This window comes from Monosiga brevicollis, genomic scaffold (genome assembly GCF_000002865.3).
Source record: "Monosiga brevicollis MX1 MONBRscaffold_45 genomic scaffold, whole genome shotgun sequence".
Classification (NCBI taxonomy): domain Eukaryota; class Choanoflagellata; order Craspedida; family Salpingoecidae; genus Monosiga; species Monosiga brevicollis.
Window position 1 is genome coordinate 218,527 of NW_001865082.1, and position 10,465 is coordinate 228,991.

Sequence of the window (10,465 nt, forward strand, 5' to 3'; positions counted from 1 at the left end):
GTCAGGCGGAATGACGCCAGATCAGGCTTGGTCAAGCCAGATCGCTTCACGCGAGAAAGGAGCGAGTTATCGGCTATTTTTAGCTGCTTGGCTCAATAACCAAATGTAAGTCTTACAACACTTCCCGCCCTCGTTTGAATTTGTTGCGTTTTCTTATTTGTCAGCTTTGAATTTTTCTCTCTTTTGGCGCTGAAACGCACACACACACAGAGAGCCGAGTGTTTTTTATTTTTTATTTTTTACTCCTTCTACTCGCTGCTGCTCCTGTCGTTCGAGCAGGGTGCTTCTCCTCTTTCTGAACTTGATTGATCTGTGGGTGGCTCGGTTTTGTGGCAGTCAACCCACTTCTTTCCCACACCTTCAACAAATCCCTTGGTCGGCGATTCCCCGGGTTCGATCCTCACCTGGCAACATGGCTGGCGGCAAGAAGGGCAAGGAGTGCAACATCCAGGTCCGAGTCGTGATGGTTGCCCCAGACATTTCAGCTGGCGACCCGGTCGTCCGAGGCTCATGCCCAACTTCTCCTTTCTGCCGTGCCCTCCGACGCAGGTTTACGTGCGATGCCGACCCTTGAACAAGAAGGAGACGGATGAGAACTCGCCCGTCTCGGTCGAGGTCAAGCCCGAAGATCATGCCGTCATGACCATGATCAAGGCTGGCGGCAAGATCGATACCAAGACATACCACTTTGACAAGGTCTTTGGCATGGAGTCGACTCAGGTATAGTTTATTGTCCTGCGACACGCTCGACCTCTTGCCTCTGCAACATGCTTGCTCGACCCCAGTGGTGCCAGTGGTGTCCCGCCCCCCTTCCTTACGTCCATGACGACGACACCCTCTCTCTGGCAGGTTGACGTTTACAAGGACGTGGCCGAGCCTCTGCTTGATGAGGTTCTGGAGGGCTACAACGGCACCATCTTCGCCTATGGTCAGACTGGTACCGGCAAGACCCATACCATGGAGGGCTACCGCAACACCGAGCAAGCCTACGCCACTTACCTTGACGATCCCGGCGCCGGCCTCATCCCTCGCGCCATGAGCCACGTATGCGGCTGCTTCGCTTGCTGTCCTGTACGGCCACATGCCGCCATTGTTCAGACATCTTCTCACCCATCCGTTCCTGATGCTGCCGCTATAGCTGTTTGAAAAGCTGCAAGCCGGCGATGCCGAGTACTCGGTCCGCGCCAGCTTCCTGGAGATCTACAACGAGGACATCTTTGATCTCCTTTCCCCGCTGGTCCGTGGCCTGGTGCTGACGTGTGCGGTGAAGGCTCTGGGTGGGATTCCGTCTCATCTCAGATCTGAATGCAACCCGTGCAGGATGACAACAACAAGCTGCGTTTGTTCGAGGATGCGCGAAACAAGGGTTCCGTCGTCATTCAAAATCTTGAAGATGTGCCCATCAACAACCGCGACGAGGTACGTTTCCCCTGGGTTTCGGTGTTCTCCAAAAGGCAAGGGGAAAGGCACAAGGAAATGCCAGCATGATGTTTTCAGAGGCCCGCTGAACCCTTTTCCGACCCCCGCCGCCTCTCATCACTCTTTGTCTCGCCTCGCCCCATCGCGCCTGCCTTTAGGTGTATCGTCTGCTTGAGAAGGGTTCAGAGAAGCGCAAGACTTCGGCCACGCTGATGAACAAGACCAGTTCGCGTAGCCACAGCGTTTTCATGGTGACTGTTCATCAGAAGGAGAACAACATTGCGGGCGAGGAGTTGGTCAAGACTGGTAAACTCTATCTTGTCGATCTGGCGGGCTCGGAGAACATTGGTCGCTCTGGAGCCGTCAAGGACCGTGCCCGTGAAGCCGGTAACATCAACCAAAGTCTTCTGACCCTGGGCCGGGTTATCCAGAAGCTTGTCCAGCATGAGGGCCACATCCCCTACCGCGAGTCCAAGCTGACCCGCCTGCTACAGGATTCGCTGGGTGGTAAGACCAAGACATCCATCATTGCCACCGTTTCGCCCGCCATGTGCAACATGGAGGAAACCATGAGCACCCTTGACTACGCCTTCCACGCCAAGAACATTAAAAACCGACCCGAAATCAACCAAAAGCTCACCAAAAAGGCCCTCATCAAGGACTACAGCGAGGAGATTGAGCGTCTCAAGCGCGACCTGATGGCCACGCGCGAACAAAACGGCGTGTACGTCAACTCGGACAACTATCGCCATATGACCGAGTCGCTCGAAACGCAAAAGACTCAGATCGAGGAAATGACCGTTCAACTCGACACGATGCGCAAAGAGTTTGACACCATCCAAACGCTCTTCACGGAAACCTCGGCCAATCTCGAGGCCACGCGCAGCGAGCTTGAGGAAACGGCTGAGGCTCTCACCCAAGCTTCCAACGAGCTGGATGAGACCAGCCGACAGCTCGAAGCCACTCGCCTGGAGCGGGACCAAACGGCCTTTATTGCCGAGTCCCATGCTGAGACTGAAGCCCATCTCCATCGCCAGGCGTCGAGCCTGGTTCAAGTGGTCGAGACCACGACCGACCACGTGTCTGCGCTTCACGACAAGGTGCATCGCAAGGCCAAGGTCGAGGCTGCCAACCATAGCTCCACACAGCGCTTGCAGGGTGATGTGGCACAACAGGTGGCCGCGCAGGTCGAGCGCCTGCAGGCCTTTGAGCGTCAAATGGGCCAACAACTTGCTGCTACACAGGCCGAAGTCGACCACCTCTTGAACCGCGCCCGCACATACCAGACCGATCTTACCGCATCTGTGGCAGCTACCACAGCTCGCCTGGCGCAGAGCCGCGAGGTGGAAGCTTCTGGTCTGCAGTCCCTTCAGAGTGTCGTTGAGGCGCAGATTGAGCAGGGCAATGCCGATAGTGCCGCGTTCTCTACGCGTCTCAGCGAGCAGCGTGCCCTCTTCCTGGCTGCGCTTAGCGAGCAGCAAACGGCCTTTTCTGCCGCACAAGATGCACAAGCCCAAGTGCTGGCCGATCTACGCGCCAGCATGCAGCAGCAGCAGGCAGAGGCCCGCGCCATGGTCACGGGGATGGTGCAAGAAATTACGAGCAGCCTCAGTGCGCTGCAGAGCGAATGCACCGAGCTCTTTGCTGGACAACGCGCGCAGGTCGCTGGCGTGCGACAAGACCTCCAGCAGCAATCGGCCGATGTGGAGGCGCGCATCTCCGCTAATGCTGCCGATCTCAAGGCCCGCATGGCGGCCATGATTGAGGAGTGGGCCACGGGTGCCATGACGGCCCAACGCGAGCAAGCTGCCTCCTTTGACGCTCGCTTGGCCACCTTCAATGACACCAGCGCAGGCATGGAGCAACACTTCCAGCATGCCATTGCTCAGGGTCAAACCGCTGTGGAGGGTCACGGGCAGGCGCTTGCCGCCGGTCAAGCCAACACCGAGGCTCAGCTTGAAGCTGGGCTCACGCGTGTTGCAAGCCACACCGAGGAAGCGACGGCTGCCGCCACGTCTGCCGTCGGCGCGGTGCAGCAAGCTGGGGAGGCCCCCATGAATGCCGCCGATGCCTTTGCGGATGCCCACGTCCAGTTCTTGATTGAGCAGCGTACTGTCGTGGCCGAGGGCATTGGGCGTGCGCTGGTGGCTCAGGCAGCTACCGGCAGCGCCACAACGGAGGCTCTGGACCAGGTTTCTACCGCTGCCGCAGGCCATCTCGCAGCGCAGCAACAGAGCGTGTCGGCCACGCAATCTCTACTGGCTACCGCTACGGCGGAAACAAAATCTGCTTGTGCCGAGGCCTATCAGGGCATGGAGGCCGTGGATGCTCGGGTCACGCGCTTTGCCGCCGAGGAGCTGCAGGCCGATGTGCCCACGGGTGCCACCCCAGCGCGCACAACATACAAGTTTCCCGTTGTGGACGATTTGAAACGCACCGACCCGCGCGAGGTGCTTCTTCAACGATTCGAAACAACGTTGGCTGAGCGCATGGCCGCCGAGGAGGACACGGAGCAGGAAACTGAGCAAGAGCCGGAGGAAGTATCCGCCGAGACCTCGGTCGTCGATGGGGAGGCCAGCGATGTTGCCATGGGCATGGAGAATCAAGCTGAACCGGCAGCGGAGCCCTCGGTGATGATGGGCAAGGAGAATGAGGGGCAACAAACCCCGAAAAAGGCCAAGCAGTCGCCTGTTTCGGGCATTCCCACCCGCGGGCTCTCGACGGTCAACTAGGCTGACCCCTTCCTATGGATTGTGTGTGTGTGTGTGTGTGTGTGTGTGTGTGTGTGTGTGTGTGTGCGTGTGTGTTGAGAAAGATTGATGTGTTTTGTTCGTGTCGCGAGTGGAGTTGGACGTTTGCCTCTGCGCATATCAAACGAGGCAAGATAAATTGATTGACTTTTTATTTCACTTATTGGTTCAATGGCCTGGCATCTTCCGCCATGCCTCACGCGTGCCAGTCCGTCCGACTCAACAGAACTTCCTTCCTTCAAACAAACAGAATAACAAGATCTTGCCTTGTCTTTAACCTGGAGAACGAATACAAAATCCAAGAGGCATGTTTCACTTTACCATTACAACGGGTGTTGTGAACAGGTATCTACCGACACACGGACGGACCAATGCGCGTGGGTGTGTTTGAAGAGAGAGAGAGCGAGCGAGAGTGTGTGTGTGTGTGTGTGTGTGTGTGTGTGTGTGTGTGTGTGTGAAGAGGAAATGGCGGCGTGAGCACTGACCGGGCGCATGCGACGAGAGGGGGACGGGATGGTGTCCTCGTGCCGGTCAGGAACGGCATGTATGGGCTGATGTGGTGCGGCTTTGTGGGGAAAGGAGGTGCTCGGTTGTTTTTGACCAGCCTTTCGAGGTTGGCCTCATCAGTGTCAGGGGTGGAGCCGAGTGTGACTCTCGGAAGAAAAGGCAGGGTCGTTGCGCGCAGGGCATGATGGCCTTTGCGTGGGGGCCGCACCTGTGCGGCCACCGTTTGGGAGGGCTTTGGGAATCTGTGTTTGATGTTGAGCGGTGGCGCTTGAGCACCTCTTGGCTTGCACGACTGTGAAACAAGCAAGCGGCACCAGTTGCATAATCTTGTTGCCCGCGCCACCCCGACTTACTCACGTGCCCGTGTTTCTGTGCTCTTCCTGTCTCGGACCGTCTTGGTGGTGTATAGGGCGGAGCGCACCCATTTTCTTTGACCGTCGCCATGTGCGTTGTGCTGGCTTGCGCCATTTTGCGCGAATCTGTGCTCGGGTGCCAGGGCTGGTGGCTTGAGTCTCATGCTGTTGATGGTCCTGCTCGTCTCGTTGTGCTCGTGACAGGTCCGATACTTTGACCCGTATCGCCATTGTCAACCACGACAAGTGCAAGCCAAAGAAATGCCGTCAGGAATGTCGCAAGGGCTGCCCCGTCGTGCGAATGGGCAAGCAGTGCATTGAAGTGACCCCCGCCGACAAGGCATGTCCTCTCCTTCTCGTCTACCAGAACGCTGTTGGGCAGAGCCGCAAGGCCAATTAGCACACGGTGGACCCTATGATCTACTTGACACGTTCTATGCATGAGTATTCATTGCTTCTCTTCTGTGCATCCAGGTGGCTTTCATCTCGGAGATTCTTTGCATTGGTTGTGGTATCTGTGTAAAGAAGTGCCCCTTTGAGGCCATTTCCATCATCAACCTGCCCAGCAACCTGTCCTCTGAGACCACCCATCGCTATGGCCCCAACGCCTTCAAGCTTCACCGACTTCCCACCCCTCGCCCCGGAGAGGTTCTTGGGTGCGTACGACCTGCTTGCTCTTCTCGATGGTGCAGCACGCCCGTTGCAGCCATTGTCGCTTGTCTCTGCTGCTTGGCTCACATCACCTCGTCACACCAACAGTCTGGTCGGAACCAACGGTATCGGCAAGAGCACTGCGCTCAAGATCCTGGCTGGCCGTGAGGTGGGCTCGTTTGTCTGAGACGCACCGAACCAAATTGGCGTACCTTTGGCCAGGCAATGAGCAGGTATCTCACAGGCCTCCACCCTCATTTTCCTTACATTCTGTGCTGTACATCTTAGAAACCCAACTTGGGTCGCTTTGATGCCAACGCCCCCGAATGGGAGGAGATTCTCAAGGTTTGGCCCGGAGACCGTCACATCACGCTCCAAGCCCGACGTAGCTGGAACTCATGCGTTTGCCCATGAACTTTCCGCACGCTAGTATTTCCGTGGCTCCGAGTTGCAAAACTACTTTACCCGCATGCTCGAGGACAAGATGCGCGCCATCATCAAGCCCCAGTACGTCGATCAGATTCCCCGCGCCGTCAAGGGCACTGTTGAGGGCATCCTGAAGAGGAAGCTCGAGCGCGACAACTACGAGGTTCGTGCCTAGGTTCCCACGCTCTGTCTGCCTGTCGCTGCCACCACGTCTATCATTGTCAGCTCCTCTCCAACACAGATCGTGTCGACCCTTGAGCTGCTACCCTGGTCAAGTTCTCACACCCTGCTCCTGTTCATTCTCAACCTGCTAATGTTCGTAGGAGGTGCTTGACATGCTGGACCTGCGCAACGTGCTGGATCGTGAGGTCAAGGATCTGTCAGGTGGCGAGCTGCAGCGCTTTGCCATTGCCGTCACTTGCGTCCAGAGCGCTGAAATGCTCATGTTTGACGAGCCCTCCTCCTACCTGGACATCAAGCAGCGCTTGAAGGCTGCCAAGACCATTCGCAACCTGCGCGGCGAGAAGAAGTAAGCGCTAGCGACCGTCTCTGCCTAGTGCTGCCCGCCAAACCCATCTTGCTTGCCGTCGACACAAAAGCTCATGTTGAGCATGATGCTTGCCGCACACAGCTACATTCTGGTTGTTGAGCACGATCTCAGCGTGTTGGATTACATGTCCGACTTTGTGTGCTGCCTGTATGGCCAGCCCGGCGCCTACGGTGTTGTTACTATGCCCTTTTCCGTTCGCGAAGGTACGCCCCACGACCAACGGAAGCTCACGCGCTTGTTCTGCCAGATGCATACGTGTATTTCTCACCTAAAAATGTCCCAACAACTCGTCTTGTCTTTTTATTTTGATTGTTTGAAACCCAGGCATCAACATCTTCCTTGCGGGCTTTGTGCCCACGGAGAACATGCGTTTCCGTACCGAGTCACTCAACTTCAAGGTCTCTGACAACCTGGACCAGGAGGAAGTCAAGCGCATGCACACCTACAGCTATCCTGACATGACCAAGACGCTGGGCGACTTTAGCTTGAGCATTGAGGGCGGCGAGTTTAGCGACTCAGAGCTCATTGTCATGCTCGGCGAAAACGGTACCGGCAAATCCACCTTCATCCGCATGTGCGTCATTTCCCTTTGCGCTGTGGGACTCCCTTCTGTGTTTGGCCTGTGAACGTGCCATCGGATTCTCACTGCTGCATCTTCTGACGCAGGCTCGCTGGTCTGCTCAAGCCCGATGGCGATGAGGATGTGCCCGAACTGCGTGTCAGCTACAAGCCCCAGAAGATTGCGCCCAAGTTTGATGGCACCGTTCGTCAGTTGTTGCACATGAGGATTCGCGATGCCTACATCCATCCTCAGGTTTGACTCTCGTCACGCTACGTATCCTTGATACCTGTTGCACGAACTTGCTGCGACCGTCTTTTTCGAAGACTCACTCGGTTGGTTTTGGCCCTTACCGTTCTTTGAACCACAGTTCACGTCGGATGTGATGAAGCCCATGATCATCGAGCCTCTGATGGACCAGATGGTTCTCCATCTGTCCGGTGGTGAATTGCAGCGCGTGGCCATGACCCTTTGCCTGGGTAAGCCAGCTGACATCTATTTGATCGATGAGCCTTCAGCCTACCTGGACTCCGAACAGCGTCTCGCTGCCTCCAAGGTTTGTGCAAAAGCGTTGCCATGTGCCCGCTCTTCTGTCCAATTCGCTTTGTGCCATTCAGGTTGAACACCCCTTCTTTGTAACTTGCTCACGACCATCGCACTCTCTACGTGCCTGCGTTCGATTTCGGCTCCTTTTTTTTATTTTCCTCCGCTTCTTGCCAGACCATCAAGCGCTTCATTCTGCATGCCAAGAAGACGGCGTTTATCGTCGAGCACGATTTTATCATGGCTACCTATCTGGCCGATCGCGTGGTCGTCTTTTCTGGTACACCCTCAGTCAAGACGCTGGCGTCGGCGCCTCAGCCTCTGTTGACGGGCATGAACTCCTTCTTGGAGTCGCTCGACGTCACCTTCCGTCGCGATCCCACCAACTACCGCCCCCGCATCAACAAGCCCAACTCGGTCAAGGATGTGGAGCAGAAGCGCGCTGGCACATACTTCTTCCTGGACACCGACGGTGACAAGGAGTAAACTTGACGACACTTTTAAGTCCCCCATTCTTGGATGCACCCGGCCTTATGCTTTCTCGTCCTCACACCTTTTGGTTGTGCATGTGTTGTGTGTGTGTGAAGATGCACATTATGTAGTCCCGTTCTCCTCGTTTAAACGCCAGTCCTCTGGCCTGTGAACCCGAGCCTCTGACGGTCTGGCCAATTTTGTTTGGGTCTTTCCGTGAGAGGCAATTGCCGAGCTCTGCGTGTATGGACGTTCTCTCATTCAAATCGATTCCCCACAAGCTCATTTTTGTGGGTAAGAAGAATAATACGCCTATGTTTGGATCTGTTACTTCGTACATCCGATCTAGCAGGTTCGTTGGAAAGGGCAGCGCCACATCTTAGTCATGAATCAGGGTTAAACGTACTGGCCAACGGCGCCCGAAGGCCCCGGCCCCTGTACAAAAGTGGCAAGCAGTCGAGTGACTCTTGATGTCCCACAACCGTGGCGTGATTCAGCTGATTAAAAGACGGTGATGGTCAGCAGCTCACATGCTACCGGCAAGGACGCCATGGTGCGCCATACTGGACCGAAAAGGGAGAGTGAATCATCGAAGATGGTGGTGTCCTTGCCACCAACCACGTAAAACCGATTTTGAAACACAGCGCCAGCCATCGAGTGGCATGCCCTAGGAAGGGGGTGGCTCGTGCTCCAGGCTGAGCCGTTGAAAACCTCGACCGAGGCGAGCGTGGCGTCGGAGTAGCCACCGACCACGAAAAGGCGATTTGAGTAGACAGCTGCCGTCATGGCCCCTCGCGGAGTTGTTAGGGGCGGCATGGCGCGCCACTGCAGCCCGTCAAAGGCGTCCACGTTGGCGAGGCGAGATCGCTCCTGTGCCCCGCCAATGGCGAAAAGTTTGTTTTCAAAGACGACCGCCGAAAAACCGGCTCGAGGCACAAGCATAGGTGTACCCACACGCCATGCCGTCCCATCATAAATTTCAACAAGGGAGAGTGGCGTGCTGCCTCGAGTTCCACCCAGAGCAAAGAGCTGGTCCTGGAAAACAACGGCGGCCAAGTAGCCGCGCGCCGTTGGCATGGGCTGTCCCTCAGTCCAAACGATTCCCCCGAGACGGTAAACACTGGATGAGGGGTCAACATCCATATCCGTAAAGCCACCAACTATATGCAGTTGCTTCCTAAAGACGGCAGCGCCATGGGCATGGCGCCGCACCGGAAGCTTGGGGCCCGGGTGCCAGTTGGTGCCATCGAAGCGATACACATCATCCAAGGAAACGCTGTTGCGGCCTCCGACGGCGACGAGCTGGGCATCGAAGGCTGGTATGCGGTGCTGCAGCTGAGCCAACATCCGGGCTTGCGTCGCCAGTAGAACGGCTTGCGTCTCCAGCAAGTTCTTCTGCTGCGCCGCTTGAAGCTGCTGCTGAGCGAGTTGCGCCGCGACGTCGACGCCGTCCAGAAAAACGCGTGCGCCTTCACGCAGCGACGCGTTGATAAACAAATTGCCCGCCACATCTGTATACAAACCGGGAAAACCATCACCTTCCACCAAACCCACCGTCACCCCATGCCAGAGCAGGCAGCAAGTTAGCAGGACGACCCTCAGCCAGGAGACAGCTGACCGCTTCGCCCCGCCAGCGCCCCGCACCATGCCGAATGCTTCTGACATTTCCATCTGACAATTACCGTTGAGAGAGAGAGAGAGTTGAGAGAGTGCTTGTGAGAGTTTAGAGAGAGCTTGAGAGAGAGAGAGAGAGTGGTAGAGAGAGAGAGTGGTTGAGAGAGAGAGAGAGAGAGAGAGAGAGAGAGAGAGAGAGAGAGAGAGAGAGAGAGAGAGAGAGAGAGAGAGAGAGAGAGAGAGAGAGGAGAGAGAGAGAGAGAGAGAGAGAGAGAGAGAGAGAGAGAGAGAGAGAGAGAGAGAGAGAGAGCGAGGAGAGCTTGAGAGAGAGAGAGAGAGAGAGAGCGAGAGAGCGAGGAGAGCGAGGAGAGCTTGAGAGAGAGAGAGAGAGAGAGAGAGAGAGAGAGAGAGAGAGAGAGACAGAGAGAGAGAGAGAGAGAGAGAGTGATGAGAGAGAGAGAGAGAGAGAGAGAGAGAGAGAGAGAGAGAGAGAGAGAGAGAGAGCGAGGAGAGCGAAGAGAGCTTGAGAGAGAGAGAGAGAGAGAGAGAGAGACACAGAGAGAGAGAGAGAGAGAGAGAGAGTGGTGAGAGAGAGAGAGAGAGAGAGAGAGAGAGAGAGAGA

At 56.2% G+C, this 10,465-nt stretch overlaps 1 protein-coding gene across 1 annotated transcript; it reads right to left on the minus strand.

The window, feature by feature from the left end:
* Positions 1-8,730: 8,730 nt before the first annotated feature.
* Positions 8,731-9,876, minus strand: MONBRDRAFT_12785 (uncharacterized protein; the record flags this gene model as incomplete). The annotated part of the gene is made up of 1 exon (XM_001750660.1): positions 8,731-9,876. The coding sequence occupies one exon, from the start codon at positions 9,874-9,876 to the stop codon at positions 8,731-8,733; it is 1,146 nt and encodes a 381-aa protein (XP_001750712.1).
* Positions 9,877-10,465: the final 589 nt, after the last annotated feature.